This window comes from Rattus norvegicus, chromosome 14 (genome assembly GCF_036323735.1).
Source record: "Rattus norvegicus strain BN/NHsdMcwi chromosome 14, GRCr8, whole genome shotgun sequence".
Taxonomy (NCBI): Eukaryota; Metazoa; Chordata; class Mammalia; order Rodentia; family Muridae; genus Rattus; species Rattus norvegicus.
In genome coordinates this window covers 2,948,688-2,972,068 of record NC_086032.1, presented here as the reverse complement: position 1 = coordinate 2,972,068, position 23,381 = coordinate 2,948,688, and the positions used below count along the sequence as shown (strand labels likewise).

At 45.0% G+C, this 23,381-nt stretch overlaps 2 protein-coding genes across 7 annotated transcripts; one reads left to right on the top strand and one right to left on the bottom strand.

Annotated features, from left to right (window-relative positions):
- Nucleotides 1-1,105: 1,105 nt before the first annotated feature.
- Nucleotides 1,106-2,064, bottom strand: Tmem258l3 (transmembrane protein 258 like 3). Its single transcript, XM_039092632.2, has one exon. It carries the CDS (start codon nt 1,945-1,947, stop codon nt 1,633-1,635), a length of 315 nt encoding a protein of 104 aa, XP_038948560.1. The 5' UTR covers nt 1,948-2,064; the 3' UTR covers nt 1,106-1,632.
- Nucleotides 2,065-2,412: 348 nt separating this feature from the next.
- Nucleotides 2,413-22,531, top strand: Cdc7 (cell division cycle 7). Of its 6 annotated transcripts, none has more exons than NM_001108352.1 (12): nt 2,413-2,516; nt 3,019-3,203; nt 7,712-7,795; nt 8,015-8,150; nt 11,008-11,101; nt 11,185-11,327; nt 12,035-12,284; nt 12,844-12,939; nt 13,708-13,883; nt 14,707-14,789; nt 16,663-16,812; nt 21,115-22,530. In NM_001108352.1, exons 2-12 carry the CDS (start codon nt 3,107-3,109, stop codon nt 21,501-21,503), a joined length of 1,698 nt encoding a protein of 565 aa, NP_001101822.1. In that variant the 5' UTR covers nt 2,413-2,516; nt 3,019-3,106; the 3' UTR covers nt 21,504-22,530. The 6 variants fall into 6 exon arrangements, 5 of the variants coding, with proteins under 5 accessions (NP_001101822.1, XP_017454769.1, XP_017454768.1 ...); XM_017599279.3 differs by having other exon boundaries at nt 2,455-2,919; nt 21,115-22,531; XR_010057384.1 differs by lacking the exon at nt 2,413-2,516 and adding an exon at nt 2,540-2,919 and having other exon boundaries at nt 16,709-16,812; nt 21,115-21,252.
- The last annotated feature ends 850 nt before the right edge of the window (nt 22,532-23,381 follow it).

Genomic DNA, 23,381 nt, shown 5'->3' with positions numbered 1-23,381 from the left:
GGTGTTAGAACCACTTCTTTGGGAATCCAACGTAAACTGAAGACCAGAAGCTTGCTAAGAATTCCCTGGGACACCAGCAGCAGACTGGGACTGCTGAGACATCCAGCAAAGATACCAGATTCTTTGCCTTTTCAGCAGGAGACAGCCATTGTTGGACAACCTGGACCATAGCATGCATGCCATTCTGAGAGATGGCACATGCATACATACATACATACATACATACACACACATACATACACATGCACATATACACACACATATACATATACACATACATATATACACATACTTACATACACACATGCAGATATACATACATACATACTACATATACACACACACATAGGCATATTCATTCTGTCAATTCTGTTCCTTTAAGAGAACCCTGACTAGTAAAATCAACATATAGTTCTGTCATATTTCCTCCATCTCCACCTTGTGGAAGATCATGAGGTAAATGTACTTTTCATGCGCCAAAGGTGTATTGGGGCTTTCTTGAAAAAAAATAGGGGCATGTTGTTGCCCACACTGACACCTTACTGAGAGCCGGGTGTAAGCCTGCAGGGTTTAAGAAAAAACACATACTCGGGTCATTCACAAGAATGCCAAATCTTTTGCTTTATTCACCGAATATATACCCCAAGTTCACCAGGTGGAAAATTCCAGGAAGCACAGCGGGAAAACCGGCTTAAGCCCTCAGGAACAAAGACCAAAGACCAAAAGACAGGAACAGATTTTTTTTTTTTTTTGGTTCTTTTTTTTTCCGGAGCTGGGGACGGAGCCCAGGGCCTTGCGCTCGCTAGGCAAGTGCTCTACCACTGAGCTAAATCCCCAACCCTGACAGGAACAGATTCTTGACCAGGTGTACCACCCAGGTGTGTCACTACAGAGCCAGGGCATTCCTTGGTTAGGAACAAAAGGCTTCTACATGCATGAGCAGGGCTTCGGCAGGGGTCAAACACTGTAGGGGACCCAGGAGTGTCCAATGGGGGTTGGGGGTAGGGGCGTAGGGGGAGTGGGGAGTTGGGGGGGAGCTATGAGAAAACACTACTCTAATTCTTTACTCTCAATGCTAAAGTAAAAAAATAAGTATTTGTGTCCTTTCACTGTATTAACTGATTTAATGCATGGCAATAATAATACTAATTCCTTAGAAATTCTTTTACTATGTACGCATTTATGCACACATACACACCTGTATGCCATGTAAACTGATGGTAGCATGAAAATCACAATTCTGATATTCCAGGAGCTAGCAAAAACTACTGATTGAAGAAAGATGCCTACAGCCTGCAGCTGGGCAGTCTCTCTGTTCTGGGCTAGGCTGCTCTAGTGGGAGTGGGCTGTCATCTAAGAATGTCAGAGCTGGGGGGTGGTGAAGGTCTGGCTATGGCATGGCTCTCAGTGGGTGCAGTTATCTGAACAAGACCGGCCAAAATTCCAGCCTAGAAGGGGTAGGTGATTTCCTGGCCCCATCCCTTACCGAGGCAGTGGTAATTGCCAGGCCAGGAGGATTTTTTTTTTTTTTTTTTTTTTTGGTCACACATCTGCCTTTATTGTAAACAGCAGGTGGGACACATAGCAATGGTAAAAAAAAAAAATTAATTTACAAAAGGTACCCTTGGAGACTCATACGTAGGTGCCAACCCAGAGCAGGAGGAAGAGGATTCCAAAGCCCATGAAGAGTGAGGCCACCAAGGAGATGAGGAGCTCTTTGTAAATACCGCGTGTGTACTTGGTAGAGGTGAGCTCATAAATGAAGAACCGGGCGATGAAGAACGTGCCGATGGCCAGAAGTACCACAGTCAGGTGAGGGAAGACAGCCGGGTTCACTGGGCTGGTATACCTACTCATGACCTCGAGCTCCATTTTGCCCCGCAAAGGATAAACCACCGATCCTAGGATCATTCTTTTTGGAGATGCGATCAGTGATAAGAGTCCCATGCATAATCCAGTGGATCACCACACACCCATGCAATATGAACTTAGTGGGTTATTTAAAAAAGAAAAAAAAAAAAGAAGCGAAATTGGGATAGCTTTTTGACTGCTGTGGTCTATATCACAGCTAGATAAATGATCAACATACACAGCTGCTCGTCTCTAAGATCCTCAAGAACCAGCGGTTAGTTACACTTTTCGTTTTCAGTGGAGAAAAGTAAAACCCGACTCAACCATGTGCCTTTTCAACCAAGTGTCCAGTTGTGATCAGTGTGATGCGGAAACAGGACCCCAAGGACAGGGCGAGCGAGCAGGGCGAGCAGGGCGAGCTCTCTCCGACGCTTTCTTTAACCCTGGGCTCCCTAGCTTAGCAGAGGACTACTGAGCTACTGCTACGGTCTCCCCGACCGCCTGGCCTTGACAGACCACGCCTCTTGCGCAGGCGCAGAGGGCTTCGGAGTGCGCATGAGCAATTCAAAGCAGCGCGGGAAGAATCGCGCCTGCGCGTTTGGCGGGCCGGCTCAGTGGGACGCTCCGGGAGGCAGCGACCGCGGACGTCCAAACTTCCGTGAACCGTGAGTTTCTGACAGTTTGTCCCACAGCCGTGGACTGCGAGGGACCGGGGACGAGTTCCTGATCGCGACTTAGATGGTGTCTCCCTACGAGCATCCCGCGGCGGGAAGAGTTGGGCCTGCGCACTGTGCTTCCCGTTGGCGCTGGCGGACGCTCTGCCCTGCGCGCTCGCCCAGGGCTGCCCATTCATTCATCCTTCCGTTAGCACCTAGCCGCCCTCGGTTGGCTCAAGTCGGGCAGAGGGCCACGCCCTGGCGAGCGACTTCCTCCGGAGCAAACCGCCAACCCTCCCTCGCAGTCCCCGGGGGTCCCAGCCCGCTGTGGCCCGCTCCACCCCGTCCCCGCGGGAGTGCTCGCCGCAGGCCAGTGGCAGCGACGCCTCCCCGGTTGGGACTTGGACATATGGTGCGGGTTTCAGTGTTATCTCCTGAAGGGCAGGTGGTTTGGTGCGTGCCTGCTTGGGTGAGCGACTTCGCCCTTCTCACCGTGTTGTGATTTTCACAGCTGCTGCTCTCGCTTGTGCGCATGACTCGGTAGCCCACTGCTCTCTGCATCCCAGTCGTGCGTGGTGGAAGCCTCTTTGGGGACTCAGATGGAGGAGCCAATGGCGTTTTCTCCCCTGCGTGGCTGTGACAGGTGTCCGGCTGATGACTCTTTAAAAAAATATGAGCAGAGTGTTAAACTTTCAGGTATGTGTTTAATGCCCCGGCTGTACAGTTCTGAAGTCGCACGGGCCGCCAGTCTGCATCTTCTAATTCTTTAAAAACTGGGAGGAGAGGGGAAGGAAGAGACGTAATTAAATTACACCCCCAGAAATAAACAGAAAACCACACACACCTGACTCATAAACTGAGTTGTATGTTTATGTAGGATTTCACATGTCCACGGAATAGCTTGAGGTCTAGATTTAGAATTGGGTCGTATTTTAAGAGAGCTGGAATCCAGCCTTGTCCTTTTATAGGATGTTGGTTAGGTCCAAGTATTAGTGGCTTTTTTTAGGGAAACATGCTTGTCGACGCCAAACTTTTCTTCCAGACTGTGTAAAGCTTGGTTTTAGGAATTGATGGGGAAGGGATTAAGGATCCATAAACAGAATTCACAGGCAGAAACGAATGGAATGTTTGTAGCTGACACAGTACCATGTCCCTGATCTTCACGAAGTGAGATGCAGTTCTACCACAGACTCCAGCTTTAGAAGGTGATTGAAAGTTCCCATACTGTGTACCTTCAGCGGGTTATGGTGGTAAACATCTGTAGACCCAGGTGGAGGTGGAGGATCAGGAGTTCAACCCTGCCTCAGCCCCACCCGAGAAACAGGGTGTCTCTTCCCACGAACTGTGCACAGTGCCCATGTGTAGGTGATCACATAACATGTTTTTAAACAAAATTCCGTTTGGCCGTATTCTGTCCTAAAATGTAGCCATTGTCTTGGCCCTAAGAAAATTTAGGCTTGTCCAAAAAGATACTCATTTTGACTTTTAATTTATGATATGCACGTTATATACCCCCAAAAGCTTTAACCCTGTTTAAAAAAGCGTAACGTCACATATTTTTGACTTCTGGCTAAAACTAAACTGTTCGTGATTGTTAGAACAAGTGCTTTTCCCAACGGTCCTCTTCCTGGTGATGAACAACACTATTACTTCAGAACTTAAAGACTTGGGAGTCCCCTTCCGTCTGCCCTTGTGCTGCCCCTGTGGCAGTCCTCCAGCTCTCTGCATGTTAAAGGCCATGTATATCACTGCTTGTCCCGGTCCGTGTCTACCACACGGGCTGGTTCTTTGCAGAAGTACCACTAACTTCCTTAACCTAAACCGTCTGCTCCTATTACTCTGCGGCCCAACCCACCTCATGTGCCTTTAGATTAACCTTGAAATACTGCTCTCGCCTGGTTCCCCTCTCCTTTACCCCGTATTCAGGTTGGCATTGTTCGTTAACTAGAGGGGTCGCATTCGTGGATCTGAGCTAGTTCTAGAGGGATTCTCAAGGAGTACTCCTCTTTCTAATATCTTGAAAACCTGGTGGATTAATAGGGTGAATTTTATGTCCCATTTGACAACTTTTGTAACTTATGTAATGTGAACAGGACATTACAAATTTGTGGTAGAACTACAAATTACGTAATTTATAAAGCATGCTGAACTTTTATCCATGGGATTCTTTAATGTGATGCTTTTGAAACATTGATTTTATGTTCCGAGTACACTGTATCTGTCTTCAGACTCACCAGAAGAGGCACCAGGTCTCATTACAGATGGTTGTGAGCCACCATGTGGTTGCTGGGAATTGAACGCAGGACCTCTGGAAGAGCAGTCAGTGCTCTTAACCACTGAGCCATCTCTCCAGCTCCTAATGTGACTCGCTGTATTGGAAACATAACACTGATGAGGTCTGCATATACTGTACATACTGTACATACTGTACATGAGGTTAGACTTTGTCTAACTCCTTATTGAAGTTTTGCTGGGTTTTTGGTAGGAGTTTTGGAACTTTTTGTCTGTCTTTGCATATGTAGAACCAAAGAAGATTCAGCACACAGTAGGGGCTTGATGGTATTAAATAAATACTTGGTGTAGCAAAGCCCTTGTTTAGTAGTATTGTTGAGTTTTGTAATATAACAAATTATTGATGATTATTGAAGAAAATTTGGGAAATTTTGAAAGCTAAAGTATTTTCCACTGTCTAGTCCTTTAGTATTGTGTATGTGGGTGTTTATGTCTGTGTGTGTTCGTGTCTGTGGTGTGTGTGTGTGTGTGTGTGTATGTGTCTGTGTCTATGGAAATAGAACACGCATATACATGCATGTAGAGGCCAGAGGACAATCTTGTATATCATTTCTCAAGTACTGCCCACCGTTCTGGTTCTTTAAACAGGGTCTCTTTGGCCTAAAGCTCACCCGTTTAGCTAAGCTAGCTGGCAAGTGTGCCCCAAGTGTCTGCTGCTCGGCACTCACTGGATCGCTGGTGTGTGCTCCCATGCCTGATTTTTTACATGGGTTTTGGGATCAGACTCAATTCCCATGCTTTCAAGGCAAGCATTTAACAGCGGAGCCATCTTCCCAGGCCTAGGATACATATTTTAAACACTCATTGGGATCATAGTCAACTTACTTCTAATGTTGTTTCCCCTCAGTGGTAGGAATTAGATCCAGAGTTTTGTGTTGTTAGGCAAGTACCCCACCACTGAGCAACACCCCCAGCTCCTCTGTATTGTCTTGGAAATGTCTTATGTACTTAACTGCTCCACAGCTCAGTTTAAGTGCCATTGCCTAAATACGTTGTCCTTGCCTTTTACAATCATTTTCAGTTCTTCCCTGTTGAAAATGCTTCAGTGCAGAAGAACCTGGCACAGGGTTGGGTTGAGTGTTTATTGTTGTTTCAACAAGCATGGCTTTCAAGTTGTATATTCCCAGTTTAATGACAAACATCTATTTGATGAAAGAATGAAGTTTAACTTATATGCTGAGTGTCTCCAATGAGGTGTCATACTAGAGGTCTTAACACCCACGTGGTGCCTGTTTCCACAGTGAGTTTCAGGAGCCATCTTGGCTTGTGTGGGACAGATTCAGTTTATACCTCCTGTTACCAAATAATGATTAATGCTCTCTCTTTACTCTTCAGAGTACTCTAGCCTGTATGAAAATATATGATGCCCTAAGTATAGGAAATTTAAGTCAGCGTATAAAGTCCCAAAATAAACACAACATACTCCTATACTATTACTCCATGATGAGACTGAAAACCTTCTCTAAGAGGTACTTACCACATGTCTGTTATAAGCAGGTATTAGAGATAGTCAACAATCAGAGCATAAATTAATGTTCTCAAGCTGACTGTAGCCAGAAGTAGTGACACATGCCTTCACACACTAGGGATGCAGAGACAGGAGGATCTCTGACTCCAGGACATCCAGGACTGCATAGAGGAAGAAAAGTTTTAGAGAGGAGGAGGAGATTGGAGTGAGGGAGGAGTACAGCCAAGAGAACATGGAGGTGGATGTTAAGACTCCTCTCTGCACATTTACAGGTTGTTATGAATATTCTTAAGGGATGGATGTGTACAGGGCTTTGTGTGTCTAGGTGGACAATTATATCTTATCAATTGGATCAGAGGTCATTGTGTTGTGTGTTCTTTCATGTGGCGATTTAATAGAATTCAAGATTGTGTGGTGGCTGGAGACACTGGGCCACCGTGGAGTTGGGATGTGTGTGTCTGGCATGGTGGCAGCCTGCCTCGGGAACTAGGGTAGAGAGATGGCTGCCAGGCTCAGAGGGTAGCCATCAGCAGTGTGATATGGGATGGAGCAGAGCGGGTGAGACGCTTTGCTCACTGAGACGAAGAGATCTACCAGATGCCTCGGGGCACTAAGGTGCCAGATCTAGTGCGGGATAGAAGAAAGCATTTATTTCAATTTTACAGCAACACTTCCCCACACTCAGCTCCTGGAGAAATCCCTCTGCACCAGCTTGTTCATTTAGACTCTGATGCCTAAAACGACTTATTTTTAAAGGTAGTGGCCGAGAGAGTACCGGTGAGCATCAGTAGCACCTCTCCGAGGCTGAGCAGATGATTAATCTCTCTGATTAGGTGTCCATATCTGAAAAAAAAATCCATTTTTTTTTTTTTTGAGAGTCTCACTTTGTGTGTCCCAGTGTCTTAAACTTGGTATGTAGACCAGCCTGCCCTCAAACTCAGAGATGCCTGCTGGGCTTAAGCCTCCGTGGCTCAAGTGCTCTTCCTGCCTGGTCTCCTGAGTGGGTGGGACTGCCACACCTCTTTGAGAAACTTTAGTCTTTTTTGCTTTAAACTTAGCATTTTCATCTTAAAGGCCAGAGATGTACTGACTTAGTGTGTGGCCTCCTGTACAGAACGCAGTTGCCCTGTTTAATTTTCCAGCTTTGTATTTTTCCTGCTAGTTAAAATTTTGCAACTTGCAATTTCTTAGCAACTCTATGGAGTTTTGATGTTTATCATTTTGTGGTTAATTATTTTAAAATATAATCCATGGTTTTATTTTTTAACCTAAGGAATTATAAGCTAGGTCATGGTGTCACGTTCCTATAATAGAGCTCAGGAGGCAGAGGTGGGGGATCCTACGCCTTGGCCAGCCTGGGCCGTAAGAAGACCCAAACAACAGGAACAGCAAGACCCTGGCTGTACCTCAGCGATTCAGCTGCAAACCCTAACTTCCTTCACAGGTATTAAAAGAGATATTGAGGAGCTTTGCGAAGCCGTACCACAGCTTGTCAGTGTGTTCAAAATTAAGGACAAAATCGGAGAAGGTAAGTTAAAGGTATGTTCCACTAGTGTTAAACTGTTAAAACCTTAATAATGTTAGTAACTAGGCAACAGGTTTTCTTCTCTAGACAGAATGGAAGTAGTAAATCTTTAGGATAAATTAGTCCTAACTTAGCATGCATTAAGACACTGAACTGTCTTAATGGAGTCGCCTCTGTTAGCATTTTCAAGCTAACGTGGGTTTTCACCCCATTGCTTCATAGGCACCTTCAGCTCTGTTTATTTGGCCACAGCGCAGCTGCAAGAAGGACGTGAAGAGAAGATTGCGCTGAAACACTTAATTCCCACAAGCCATCCTGTGAGGATTGCGGCCGAGCTTCAGTGTCTGACCGTCGCAGGGTAGGCCTTGACAGGCGTTCAGTGGGACGGGTTGCGTGTGGTTACATAATTACAGTAGCGGTGATGCGCGTGTGTCTGAATCAGTTTTCAGCTAACGTTGCTCTCGGCTAGGCTTTGCCCTGTACTTGTGATGCTTAACTTGCTGTCAGTCCTTTTAGAGAGCATTTTTCTTGAGGCCCAGCCTGGCATCCTGTTCTTACTCTGTATTTGTAACCTTCCTTCCTTCCAATACTCAGGTGCGGGTCATGGTCCGGGCTTGTTCTTGGTGTGAAGAACTGTTTGACACCTCAGTTCTGAGGCCTTGTCTCCTGTGTCTTCTTAGGGCAGAGTCATTCGGCATACGAGTTTCTCTCTGCTAGGTAACTCCTGTCACCCGTGGACATGGTGGCCTGCTCCTGTGCTGACTTGTCCCCTCTTCTAGTCTTCTATTGGTCCTGTGCTCTCTTTAATGAACAGTGCTCTTAAAAGTTACTCAGTGTGCCATTTTCAGATTATGATCAGTGATTTTATACTTGCAGATCATGTATAATGGTCAAATCAGAGTCACTAGTAATTGTTGTCTCTATAAAGATTTATCTCTTCTGTGTGTGTCAGTCCTGCGGATGACATATCAGTCAGTTGTGAACTCTGCCACTCCGCTATGTAGCGGAGCATGAGGTCTTGTCACTCGTGACCAGCGTATTTCCATGACTGTCTTCCAACCTTGTCTATGTATTTCTCCCATACATGGATGTGCACATACACTACTTAATTTTAGTCTGCCTTCTCTGGCCAGAAGATAACCATCCCAGTAAATGTTCTTGTCTGCCCGTGTGCAAAAGATACCACCATTTATCTCCTCAGTTGCTCAAGCCAAACATGGATATGTCATATCATCCAGACACGAATGTATCATCCTTCATACATGTATTTATTGTCCTCCACATCTTCATTTTACTCCTAAATGGTGCCTGTCATCAAGTACATAAAAATTTATCCAAATCTGGCTTGCCTCTAATTCCAACAGCTGGGAGGCCAAGGCAGGAGGATTGCATGAGTTTTTAGACCAGACTGAGCTATAGTGAGATTATGGACAAAAAACAAACAAGTAAAACAAACCCAAAATATCTTTTTTCCCCTGCAAGTTGGTTTCACACTTTGAAAAATGTCATGGTTAATGTGTTTTTAACTGGACAGGATCTGGAATAATCTAGAGACAAGGCTGTGAGGGATTATTTAGATTCTAGATAGTTTCTGAGGCTTTGAGGGATTATCTTGGTTAGGTTATTTGGTGAGAGAAGACCCATTTTAACTGGGCAGGATCATTCCCTGGAGGGGTCCTGGACTATGTAAACAGGAGAAGGTTTCTGCTCCCTGTGTGGATGTGATGTGACCGCTGCCCCAGTGCTGCAGCCTTGATGGAACTGGGCACCAGAGTAGACGCTTTCTCCTTAGGTTACTTTGTTAGTTTTGTTTGGTTTCCATTATGTGAACAGGAAAAGGAAAGGGCTGAGGTCTTCGTGCTTTTAGATGCTTCCTTGTCTGGTTTTCCTACTTTATTGATATCCATGTTCCTTCCTTGTAAAATCCTTTCTTTTACACATAGGTCCAGCACTTTGAGTAAGATGTATGTCTAGAGGAAACTCCTGCATATACACCATAACTCCCACCCCCCTTCCCCTCCCACCCCTCATACTTCCCTCCCAGAGCTGAGGACCGAACCCAGGGCCTTGCATTTGCTAGGCAAGTGCTCTACCACTGAGCTAAATCCCCAACCCCTACACCATACTTTTGTGAACTGTTCTGTGTACCCACTCTACACCCTTTCTCCCTTTAGAAAACAGACAGGCAAAAGAAGACCAGGTATGGTGACATACGCCTTTAATCTCAGGAGTTGGGAGTTAGAGACAGGTGTCTGAGTTCTAGACCAGACTGGTATACAGTGAGTTCCAGAACAGCCAGAACTACATTGAGAGACCCTGTCTCAAAAAACAAAATAAACGCACAAAATACACACACACACACACACACACACACACACACACACACACACACACACACACACACGGTCAGAAACCATAGCACACAGGGCAAAGACTATTAAGAACAAAACAGAACAAAACCCAAACAAAACAATGTGTGTCTATAAAAATGAGTGAAGCCTTTGTTGTTGTGCTGTTGTGTTGGCCGTCTGCTGCTGGGTAGGGCCTGCCTTCCCTGTGGTCAGTACCCCGGAGACTCGGTTGGTTGCATGTGGTTAGTATACCTGTGAGACTCCGTTGGGGAAGGCTAATTTCCTTTGCAAGCAGGTGCCAGTTGCAGGAGAGTCTCCTCGTTAGGGGTGGGAGCCCATATCTTACCCCGCAGTGCTGGACCCCATCTGGTTTGGACTTGTGTGTGCTGCCCCAGCTTCTGTGAATTTATGCATGTTTCAGTATTATATCTGGAAGAGTCTGTTTTCTTGGAGTCATCCATCCCCTCTGGCTCTTAAATTTTCTGCTCTTCCGTATAGCTCTCTGGGCTGACAGAAGAGGTTTGAGGATGTCAGGCTGAGTATTAATAGGTGTAAAATGCTTAGACCAAAGCTTGGCTGGTCATGGAGATGGTCAGGGGGTGTTACTAGGCGTATCGCATCTGCTGATAACTCGTGTTATCTGCAGATATTTCATGTTTGCATTGTTAGAGTGGCCTTGTAGCTGGTGCTATTTTAGTTTGAAAATTTTATCTTTTATATGTCAGTTAAATGCTTATATTCATGAATGTGATTTTGCGTCTTCTAGTAGTGAGTACATGTACATTGCACAACTAATTCTTTTTAAGGCATAAAGTTACGGTGCGTTCGACCTTCCCTCTAAGGTTCATGTGCATTTTCCACCAGGGGGCAGGACAATGTCATGGGAGTGAAGTACTGCTTCAGGAAGAACGACCATGTGGTGATTGCTATGCCCTACCTGGAACATGAGTCTTTTCTGGTAGGTTTTAATCGTTTTTAACTTTAATCAGCTAAATGGTTAAATTGAAACAATTTGTGATGTGGTTCATAACTCTCTTTTAGGACATTTTGAATTCTCTTTCCTTTCAAGAAGTTCGAGAATATATGTTCAACCTTTTCGTAGCTCTGAAGCGGATTCACCAGTTTGGCATTGTTCACCGTGATGTGAAGCCCAGTAACTTTTTATACAATAGACGCCTGAAAAAGTGAGTGCCAAGAGTCCAGGAAGCGCTGGCATCGGGTTCACGCTGCGGAGCCCATCTCTGAGACGCAGTGTTCTCAGTGTGACTGGGGAGGGGGAATGGAATGAAGAAAGTGAGATTGTGTTAGGAACATGATGCGCATCCTGAGAGACGAACTTAGGTGGAAGGAATTGGAGCCTGGCCTGTTTTGACCTTTGACCTTGTTTTTATTTTTGTTTTAATGAGAATGTTGGATCACATAATCCATTTTCTGTGTGAAAACCAAAGTTATTACATGAGTATTTTTGTTGATTCTATATGGACACGACCTTATAAATATCATACTTAGGTATGGTAAGGACTTAAAAGTATTCACTGGCCCTTGTTTAGTTAGAAATTTTCTGCTGTTGCGCCATCTTCCCTGCTACAAGGCAGGGTTCTGTCGTTTGTCTCTGCTGAGTCCTCTTCTGCTAAGTCCTCTTCTGCCTCGTCTTGGTGCAGGCCAGGGAGCAGCAGACAGCACTCGGCCGGTTGGTTCAAGGACACAGCTTTAATGTCCAGCCTTAGCTATTAAGTTCTTGGGAATTTTTAGTTTTTCTTTTTTTAAAGAATATTATACATTCTTAATTGTTCTAGAATGAAGTATAGTTTTGGATGTGATTTGACAACATCACAATGTTATTAAGATTGAATCTCTCTAGGAGGGTGATAATACTCGATTTGCTTCTAAGGTATGCCTTGGTGGACTTCGGTTTGGCCCAAGGAACCCGTGACACAAAGATAGAGCTGCTCAAGTTTGTCCAGTCTGAAGCTCAGCAGGAAGATTGTTCACGAAACAAATGTCATGGAGTCATTGGACACAAGGGCCCACTGAGTCGCCCAGCACCTAAAAATGTGGATCAGCACATCACCACAAAAACTTCTGTCAAAAGATCCTATGCAAACGCACAGATTCACATTAAGCAAGGAAAAGACGGAAAGGTTCTACCTTTTACATTTTCAATAAGAACGATTTAGGAATGTTTCCCATCAACCAACAGAGGGAGACCTAATACTAGGAGAGCACTTAGGGTTAAGAAGCCTTTGCAAACCTACATTACATGTTTTAGTTGGTTAGTACTGAGTGTTACTGAATCAATATCCTTTGTTTAAACTGAAATGTTCTACTCTATCAGCTTATGGTTTGCAGTTATAGATTACATTATATGATAAAACAAAAATTCATGTTATAGAATTTAAATTAGATGTCTCCCCTCTCTCTTTAAAGAGCATTATTACAGGGGAAATTCTGAAATGTCTGTCTCCATTTTGGCTGTCCAGGAAGATGAAGCGCCTGTGCGGGTGGCCTTAAAGTTCTTAGTGTCGTGGGTGTGCACTGTGGTGACGTGGTGTGGGTGCCGAGCTTTGCCTAGACTGTGTCTCCTCTCTGTGCCCGAGTGCCTGGGATGTCTTTAGTCTTTCAAAACTGTGGCAGAGGACAGCTGGCAGAAAGTGTTACAGATCTAACCCTTAACTCTCCTTGTCTCTGTTGGTATTGTAGGAGGGGTCTGTAGGCCTTTCTGTCCAGCGCTCTGTTTTTGGAGAAAGAAATTTCAATATACACAGCTCCATTTCACATGAGAGCCCTGCAGAGAAAGTAAGTAATGTAGCTTCCTAGCCCAGCTGTCAGTCAGCCGCACGGACCGCTCAGTCAGCGAGTCCACTGGGGTAGCGCCTGTTTGGCTTTGGCAGAGGCACTGCTACTTCACACGTTTACTCAGAATTCAGTCTTCAGTCTTTCACAGACTCCTTTGGGTGGAGTTTTTTATTTTGATTATCTATTACCATTCTTTCTCTAGAGAACAGTCAGAACAAGGTTGGGCTTCCCACGTGAGCTCCCAGGCCTCCCAGTTCCCACAGTCAGTGCCCTCAGGTCGGATGGTTTCCAGTTGGCGAAGGCACCTGTGATGAGCAGCAGGCTGGTGTGGGCAGTGTAACTGCAGGCGACGGTTGTGACATGGAGTCAGACCTCAGTGATTAGTAACTGTTAGTACTGGTACAGTGTTTCCTGCTGTATCGGGAAGTGTTCTACTACAGTGTTAAATGTTTGCCAATATAATAGTAATTTTTAATATTATTTGTCAGAAAACCCAAAAAAGTTTTTACACATTTTTTTTTTTTGAGACACAGGGTTTTTTTTTTACATAGCTTAAACTGTCATCAAACTTGGAATCCTCCTGCCTCAGCCTCCCTAGTTGTGCTGTTATTAACCATGTAGAACCATGTTCAGTGGCCTTAAAATGTGTTTAGACTTGCAATCTGGTAGTACCCTCAGCAGTTCTGAGTGAAGCTCATGCTTCTGACGCTGCTTGTAATGTGCTCACACTGGAAGGCATCGTGTTGAGTGTCACAACTTCTTTTGTAGCTCATCAAGCAATCGAAGACTGTGGACATAATGTCAAGAAAGCTAGCAACAAAAAAGATGGCCGTTTCTACAAAGGCTGTGAATAGCTCGATGAGGGACTCTGCCAGGTCCTGCCCAGCTGCCCTCACGTGCGACTGCTATGGAACAGATAGAGTGTGCAGCGTTTGCCTGTCGAGGTAACATGCTCCTGCCATGCTGGAGAGTCATGGCAAATGACTGGGATACTGGTTTGTGAGTGAGAGGGAGTGACAGAGGCCCTAGTCACGGCAGTGCAGTGAGCAGACAGCTTGGCACGTACTCAATGGGCGAAACCACTTTCTCTGGAAATCACAGTTGCTGAGTGCAGCTGGATGGGTAGGACCCCTGGAGACCTTTGTTTGCAGATGGCATTGTTTCTGCCCTCTCCACCCTGCCTGCACTCAGTAACCAGGACAAGGATGCGTCTCTTCAGACGTTGTTTTCACAGATCTTTCCTGATTAACTAAAATCTACACGTGAATGAGTATATCAGTAACTCAGGACTCCAAACAAGAGTTTTTATATGAATTCCTGTCAAGTTATATTTTTCTATTATGTTTTTTATTATCTGCCATCTGTTTTTATACTTGGAAATTGTGTTGAAATCTGTCTGGGACAAGGCCAGGGCATAAGGATTAGGCCAGGGTGTGGAGGTTGGGGAATAAATGTTTATCACATTAAGTTTTCATTGCTTATAGGAATTTTATTTATACTGCTACCAGGACAGGATTTTGTGTGAACTAAATTAATAGCTTACATAGGGATTTTTGTTCTCTCTCTCTCTCTCTCTCTCTCTCTCTCTCTCTCTCTCTGTGTGTGTGTGTGTGTGTGTGTGTGTGTGTGTGTGTGTGTGTGTGTGTGTTTGAAACAGGGTCTCTAAGTAGCCCTGGCTGTCCCAGAACTATTTATGTAGGCGAGGCTAGCCTCTGTCTTCCAAGTCCAACTTCAGCATAACTGGCTGTCTTATTTCTTCCTCTTAAGGCGGCAGCAGGTTGCCCCTAGGGCAGGCACACCAGGATTCAGAGCGCCAGAGGTCCTGACAAAGTGTCCTGACCAGACTACAGGTACAGAGCTGGAGAAGGGCCCTGCTCTCACCCTGCAGAGGGCTTCTCAGACGATGTGTTTCTTTATGCAACTTCTGATCTTAATGCTGCTTTTTAAAAATAACCCCCACCCCACTCCACCCTATAGATTATATTTGTTCAGACTATCTGAAAGATAATTTCACAGAGAATTCTTGCTGTCAGCTGTCAGGGACACTGTATATTCAGTCTTTTTCTTTTTTCTTTTAGTTTTTGGTCAGGGTTAGAATCGCAGTGCTCACCTGTTTACTTAGTACTTTGGAAATTCTCTGTGGTATAGGTGGAGTTTTTCTTTTTCCTTTTTTTTCTTCCATGAAAATAATATAATAGCAGTTAACATATTTTGAAAAGGGTAAAAGGTTACTAGAGTCCAAAAAGCTATAGAGCCTAGGAGACTCTGAGTTAAATGAGCAGCGGCTCCTGCGGGTCCTTGGCTCCACTGTGCACCTGCCTTGCTGTCATGCTGTAGAATGAGCACAGCTGTCCCCATTCTCGTTAGGACACACATGCTCATGAGCACAAAATGACCTGTCAAACGTGCTGACGCTCTTAGGGCATTGAGGAGCGTCTGTCACCCCAAGGGTTGTGAAAGGAAGGTCGTGCGATAGAAAAGGCACCTGAGGAAAGCCTATCCAGTCAGAGATTGGCATTGAGCAGGGCCCAAGAGCCTCAAGAAACAGCATCTCTGAGGGGGAGGCCATGAGTAGTGTTGTTAGTACAAAGGGGAGTCAGGAGACGTTCGATGTGCACCGAGTGACTGCTGGGACTGTGTGCCATAGCTGCTGTTCAGGGGGAGAGAGAATGGCTGCGTCCTAGGAGGCCAGTGCAGGGAGAGTAGATTCTGCAGGCTAGTATCCTGCCGGGGTCCAGCTGAGGTGAGGAGGGCCTGGGTGCACACGTTTGTAATAAGAATGAAAATGAAGGTGAGCAGATGGCAGACAAGCCAAGAAGGTGCTGCGTGTGGACACTCATGGTGGGCTGAAGGGAAAGCTCTCGGAATGTTCACAGTACTGGCTTGAGGGACATGGGCGTGTGCCCAGAAACAAGACAGGATGACCAAGAGCCTGGTCAGAGCAGAGGTAGAACTGCACTGAGCCGTGGCTGGGTTGAGATCTGTGGCACATCCAGATGGATTGTCCTACAGAGCAAGAGGTCAGTGTGGAGCCCAGGGAAGGAGCCCGGGAAGAAACACAGTCTAGCATGGGTAAAGGAGGGAAGTAGACGGGAGAATGCATGGCGAAGAGATTGGACTCTGAGGAGCCTCAGCTCTGACTGAGCAGACAGTGATTCAAATGAAACTAAGAGAGGGCAGTGCTGAGTGGCCAGGAGAACTCCAAGCACGTAACACTAGGGTGTTAGGAGAAAGGTCAGGTCAGCCTGGCTTTGTTTCTGCTCAGGTGCTAGGGCTCAAAGCCAGGCTTGTAGCTGTGCTGTTGTCAATGCTCAGTGTGTCTCACTGAATGGAAGATATGTATCTACCAAGTCACCATCTTGAAGAACATCCAGACTTCTTCACATATAGCTCTTGTTGAATTTGTTTTGACCCTATAAAATGTACATTTACTTTCAGTTCTCTAATGATGAGCTATTTCTAATCCAGCAGCGTGCTCAAGAGAGAAAACTGCTCTGCAGAAAGAGTGTTGAGCTAGGGTTGTGGTCGCACTTTAGAGTCTCCCAAGAACCTTCAGTATCTATTCCATAAGTATTTGAGGGAGTTCTGATGGATTGAGCCTGGGTGTCTTAACTTGGGCTTCTCAGATGCTGTTAGCTCTCAGTCAAGTCCTGCAGCTACTGGTTTAGGTGATCATACATTGAGAACTTCGGGCTAGTTTTTAAAGTATGTTTTCTGTCACAGCGATTGACATGTGGTCTGCAGGTGTCATATTCCTTTCCTTGCTCAGTGGGCGGTACCCGTTTTACAAGGCCAGCGATGACTTAACTGCTTTGGCCCAAATCATGACAATTCGAGGATCCAGGGAAACTATCCAGGCTGCTAAAGCTTTTGGTAAGTTTTAAATCCTAGAACAAGCAGATGCTTTTGATTGTCGCCTATAAATTGCTAAATAAATGTTACAAAATTCCCCTTACAAGTAAGCTTACTCAGTATTCATGTATGTACCCTTAGGAAATCATTCACTTGCTTGAAAACAGTTACTTTGTTTAAACAGTTATTGTTTACAGTAGAGTGCCGTGTGCCAGCACACACAGCACTAGTGACTGGTGTGTAAGAGTAGACAGTCTGTACACTACAGAGTGCTGTGTGTGTACACTAGTGTTTAAGGCTGAACTTTACATTCCTTTTTCTTTGTCAGCTTTGTAATCTGTGTCTTCCATTGTAATTAGCTTTTATTCTGTACATTTTTATAGTAAGTTTAAGTCTGTTGTATATTAAGCATTGTACTTGGCCCTGAAGTAAGGATTCTGTGCAGGAAGGTAACAGAAATGTGTATTACTAGCCCTTGGTGTCTGTGTGGTCAGGGTGGCCGAGAAGAAATATCATGGCATACTGTCATGTGTGCACACATGCATGCACACATGACAAGGGATTTCTTTAGTTTTGAGACAGGGTCTCACTGTACCTGTGGCCCATCTGGAGCACACAGGGCTCCTCCTGCCTTTCTCTGCAGTGCCTGTATTGCAGATGTGTGGACCACACTCAGCTCATGAGCATAAATATTAGCAGCACAGGTTAAGACTGCAGCGGCACAGTCTACAGGGTGCCGAGAGTCACTTCAGCCTCGCTCTGGTAGCCCAAACTCAAATGACCACGATGTGTGTGTCTGTTCTCCAGGTAGCATTATAGTTGCTACTTCCCAAAGGTTTGGGTGTGCTTCAGTCAGTGGGTGGTGTGGACAGACTCTCAGTTGGCCTACCCCAGCAGTAACTAAGCCACTGTGTGCCCAGCCCCAGGGCCAGCAGTTCTTAACCAGGAATACATATCAGAACTAACTAATGAGTGTTAAGAACTGCATATATCGGCCCCTACCCTACTCACTCATGGAAAATACAATGTAGAAAATGGGAATACTTGTTAGGACTCCTTGTGCTTAGAATGGCTGTGAAATGCCCTTGCTTTGGAGCTCCAAGGTCTGATGTGCCAGGACCCTGTGTGCAGACTTCAGGAGAGGCTCATAACCAGGAAGTGTGGGCAGCACTGACTGCAGTGTGTGCCTGTTACCTAGTGTAAGCACTTTGTTTGAGGTTAATAGGCTGAATGATGCACGCAGGGGAGGTGTGACATAGGTGTCTTGAAATTAGTATTCCATCTCAAAGAATGCAGCATGCTCACCTATGTTCTCAAAGAATGCAGCATGCTCACATGTGTTCTCAAAGAATGCAGCATGCTCACATATGTTCTCAAAGAATGCAGCATGCTCACATGTGTTCTCAAAGAATGCAGCATGCTCACATATGTTCTCAAAGAATGCAGCATGCTTACATATGTTCTCAAAGAATGCAGCATGCTCACATGTGTTCTCAAAGAATGCAGCATGCTCACATATGTTCTCAAAGAATGCAGCATGCTCACATGTGTTCTCAAAGAATGCAGCATGCTCACATGTGTTCTCAAAGAATGCAGCATGCTCACATGTGTTCTCAAAGAATGCAGCATGCTCACATGTGTTCTCAAAGAATGCAGCATGCTCACATGTGTTTTCAAAGAATGTAGCATGCTTACATGTTCTCAAAGAATGCAGCATGCTTACATATGTTCTCAAAGAATGCAGCATGCTTACATGTTCTCAAAGAATGCAGCATGCTTACATATGTTCTCAAAGAATGCAGCATGCTCACATATGTTCTCAAAGAATGCAGCATGCTCACATATGTTCTCAAAGAATGCAGCATGCTCACATGTGTTTTCAAAGAATGTAGCATGCTTACATGTGTTCTCAAAGAATGTAGCATGCTCACATATGTTCTCAAAGAATGTAGCATGCTCACATATGTTCTCAGCCACCTACAACTCCCCACCTCCCAGTTAACAGCTTTAAGTTGGAGCTGAAATAACTGCCTTACACAACATATCCTCGCCAAATGTGTTCGCTAAGTTGTTCCCTCAAAACTTTAAATGCACTCTTGGTCAAGTGCTAAAATCCCTGTGTATATATGGCCTGGGACTTGCAGAACTTTGTCTCTTGATGTCAGAGCAGGCTGATAAATTAAGGGATAAACTGTACTGCTGTCATCCTCTGGCTAGAACTTTCTAGCAAAGAAGAAGAGAGAGTTCTCAAAGTAAAAGTGGATTGATCTGCACCCTCGTGACTTAGTTTGTCTTTGTTTGTCTCCATTGCTTTCTCCGGTCCTGCCTACCTCTCTCTTTCCCATCTGGTAATTATATTAAAAAACGTGAAGGCAGCTTTTATTACTCAGATTACTTTATTGGCATGCTGCATGTTCCTTCAAGGAATCTATGTATGCAGCTCACTGTTTAAGCCACATGTCTAATAGGAAAGTATACAGTATATGATTACCTGTATATAAGGAAGTATACAGTATATGATTACCTGCATATAGGGAAGTGTACCCTATATGATTACCTGCATATAGGGAAGTATACAGTATATGATTACCTGTATATAAGGACGTATACCCTATATGATTATCTGCATATAGGGAAGTATACAGTATATGAATACCTGTATATAAGGAAGTATACCCTATATGATTACCTGTATATAAGGAAGTATACCCTATATGATTACCTCCATATAAGGAAGTATACCCTATATGATTACCTGTATATAGGGAAGTATACAGTATATGATTATCTGTTTCTGTCCTTACCTTGCTCACTTTGATAGAAAGTTGATGTCAGTGATTTTATTTTATTTTATTTTATTTTATTTTATTTTATTTTATTTTATTTTTTTTGGTTCTTTTTTTCGGAGCTGGGGACCGAACCCAGGGCCTTGTGCTTCCTAGGTAAGCGCTCTACCACTGAGGTAAATCCCCAGCCCCATGATGTCAGTGATTTTAAAAACACTGTTTTGGGGGGCTGGAGAGATGGCTCAGTGGTTAAGAGCACTGACTGCTCTCCCAGAGGTCCTGAGTTCAAATCCCAGCAACCACATGGTGGCTCACAACCATCTGTAATAAGATCTGATGCCCTCTTCTGGTGTGTCTGAAGACAGCTACAGTGTACTCATATACATAAAATAAATAAATAAATCTTTAAAAAAAACAAAACAAAACAAAAAAACACTGTTTTTGGGTTGGGGATTTAGCTCAGTGGTAGAGCGCTTAAGGCCCTGGGTTCGGTCCCCAGCTCTGAAAAAAAGAAAAGAAAAAAAATAAATAAAAACACTTTTTTTTTTTTTAAGATGTGTGTAGTGTGCCCCTGTGTGCGTGCTTGTGGAGGCCTGAAGTTGCTCAGGAGCCTTCCTCCTTGCTCTCCTTATTCACTGGGGCATAGCTTGCTGATTCGGCTAGTCGTACAAGCCGGCTTCCTCAGAGGGCCTCCTGTCTCTGCCTTCTGAGCACCATAGTTAAAGCTGTGCTTCCCCACACGCAGCAGGCATTTGTGTAGGCTGCGGGGACTGGAACTCATCCTCAGATGTAACACGAGCTTTATGCACCGACCTAGCCCAGCCTGACGTTTTTATTTTTGGTTGATTCACAACCCTGCCTGGGATGGGGACCGGACTCTATTTATCATCACAGAGCTAAAATCCTAGTTGAGAAAAGTATTTGCTGCTAGAGTGAATGGTGTTGAACAAGGAAGGAAGGAAGGATATGAAGAGGGTTTAGCTCTTATTTAGGACACGTTGTTCTAGAGCAGCATCTAGATTATTCAAGTAAGTAGGGGGTTTTGGAGTTCTAGGATAACAGACATTAACTGCATCTGGGAAATGTATAGGTTTGAAGAGTTCAAAATATCTTAATCTTCAAAGAGCTCACAGACTTATAGGTGAGACAGACATGTTTTATTAGTTATGACAGTGAAAGTAAAGATTCAGTCCTGCTTTTGGAACACAGGCCTCACAAATATCTCAAGAAGCTAGATAGGCACATCCTGCCACACTGGGGCATCATCCTAAGAGACATGAGCCCCCGAGGTGGCGGGGTGGGAGGAGGAAGGGTGGAGCTGCAGTCAGGTAAAGCCTGGCCAAGCACAGCAGTCCCTGCTCCCCCTCCTCTCCCTGCTGGCTGTCTGGCTTCCTACTGTGTGGGTCGAGTACAGCTGAGACTGGCACACGGCTCCCTATCTCATTCTCAGAGACAATGGAACAGTCATGGCACATGGCTGGGCTTACCTGGTTTTCATGAATTGCTTCTGATATATTGAATATTTTCTTTCTTTAAGGCAAATCAATTTTGTGTAGCAAAGAAGTCCCAGCACAAGACTTGAGGACGCTCTGTGAGAGACTACGGGGTCCGGACTCTGCCAATCCCAAGTCTGCTGTTGATCCTCCAGGGAATACTGGCCACCACCCTGCTGCTTCGGAGAGCACTGACCATAAAGCGCCCCATGCACCGGCCTCTCCGGCACAGCACTCGGAGGATTCCCTGTATAAAAGGGGCAGCGGCGGTGGTCGGAGACATCCCAGAGATCGAACTGCCAACCCAGAGGGCTGGGACTCGGTGCCTGATGACGCCTATGACCTGCTCGATAAACTTCTGGACTTAAACCCAGCCTCCAGGATAACAGCAGAAGCGGCCTTGGTCCATCCGTTCTTTAAAGATGTGTGCTGATGTGGCTTCCCACTCACTGTTGTCGCCGTGCGGTGTGATGTGGGGTAGATAACCACGGGTTGTTTGTGTCGGAGTCCAGGGTAGAAAGAGTAAGTTGTCAGATTGTAAACAGATTAAGAATTCTGAAGATCCTGGGGGATCCTTAGCAAGATCTTGGAGTGAAACCACCAAGTTGACTCTGTGGCTTAGTGTCCTGGTTTTCCCTGCCTCAGGAGTAACCCACTTAGCCTGATATAGGGGTCCAGGTCAGACAGCTAACAATGTGACAGGGAGAAGTGAGTGAAAACAGTTTCCAAGGCAGTGTGTGCTCTACACCGTGTGCACGTGGGAATTGGCTGTTGGTGGCGGACAGGTGTGCAAGTGAACAATTATTGCAGAAATGTTTGTCACTGCCTAACATAGTCATTGTAAATTACACGGTGCTTACTACAGAGTTTCTGGATGCTTCACTAAGTGCTACAAGTATTTATATTTGGAGCCTAATAATGTGTGTATGGTTGATAAGACAGAAATGCTTCTTTTTCTCATAGTATTTTTTTTCCTCACACCACCTTCATTTGCTTAATTAGGTAATGGACACAAAGAAAAGTGAGTGTAGAACTGGAACATTACTGGTGTGTGTGTGTGTATGTGTGTGTGTGTGTCTGTCTGTCTTGTCTGTCTGTCTGTCTGCCAGGAGCATCTGCATTTCTGTTTAAGTTGATTTGGTCAGGAGGAATGGGTCTTAGGTAGTTGAGAAAAAGACACTAAGTGACAAAGCACAAAAGGCTTGGTACAGCGATTTGTGCTTTACTTATGTTCTAAACTCTGTGTCAAGGATAGCGTACCAGGCTTCCCAGGGGTCACAGACTATAGGGAGCGGTCTCTGAGTGTTCACGTTACTGCTGTGAATGTGGGTAGATAAATGTGTCTCATGGATCTATTTGACGTGTATATTTGTGTGTATACATGCTTTGTCTTATGCTGTAATTTTTTAAAACTTCAGTGTTTCAGGATATGTATTTAATAATAAAACTTTTAGACTCTTATGTCAGAATCCTTATTTAAAGAATAATAACTTCAGCCAGGCGCACATGGCCTGTGCTTATAGTCTGCTGGTACTCGAACCATGGAGCATGAAGAGCCAAAGAAGAGGGGAAGAGAACAAAATACAGCTTTTTACTTCCTTTTTTGTTTTGTTTTTTTCAGCCAGATGTGGTGGTGCACACCTTTCTTCTCAGCAGGCAAAGGCAGGCCATTGAGGGCTATAGTGAGACCTTGTTTATAAATAAATTAAAATTAGTTGGACTCCCCCTGAGACTACTGAGTGGCCCTCCTCCACTTACACAGGACAGTAGCTGCTCAAGCAGAGACCTGGCTGAGCTGAGCTAGGGAGGATGAACACCCACATATACTGTACACCTGCACACACCGTACACCCACACACACTGTATACCCACACACCGTACACACACACACACTGTATACCCACACACTGTACACCCACACACACCGTATACCCCATACACAGTACACACACACTGTACACCCACACACCGTACACCCACACACACCATATACCAACACACAGTACACCCACACACAGTACACCCACACACAATGTATACCCACACACACCATACACCCATACACACCATACACCCCACACTGTACCCACACATACAATGCACTCACACCGTATAATCCCACCGTACACCCACACACACTGTACACCCACACCGTACACCCACACACACTGTACACCCACACACCGTACACCCACACACACAGTATCAGAAATCTTAATGCAGCTACAAGTGTTGACTCAGAAGTTGACTATCAGGAGAGGAAGAGGGTAAAAGAATTTACCAAGACAGCAACAGCCTCGGGAAATTTAGA

Coding starts and splice junctions, on each gene's coding strand:
- Cdc7 (XM_017599279.3), top strand. CDS start 3,107: ATGGAGGAGCCAATGGCGTTTTCTCCCCTGCGTGGCTGTGACAGGTGT. Junction 8,151..11,007: donor CAGTGTCTGACCGTCGCAGG/GTAGGCCTTGAC, acceptor ATTTTCCACCAG/GGGGCAGGACAATGTCATGG. Junction 11,102..11,184: donor TGGAACATGAGTCTTTTCTG/GTAGGTTTTAAT, acceptor ACTCTCTTTTAG/GACATTTTGAATTCTCTTTC.
- Tmem258l3 (XM_039092632.2), bottom strand. CDS start 1,947: ATGGGACTCTTATCACTGATCGCATCTCCAAAAAGAATGATCCTAGGA.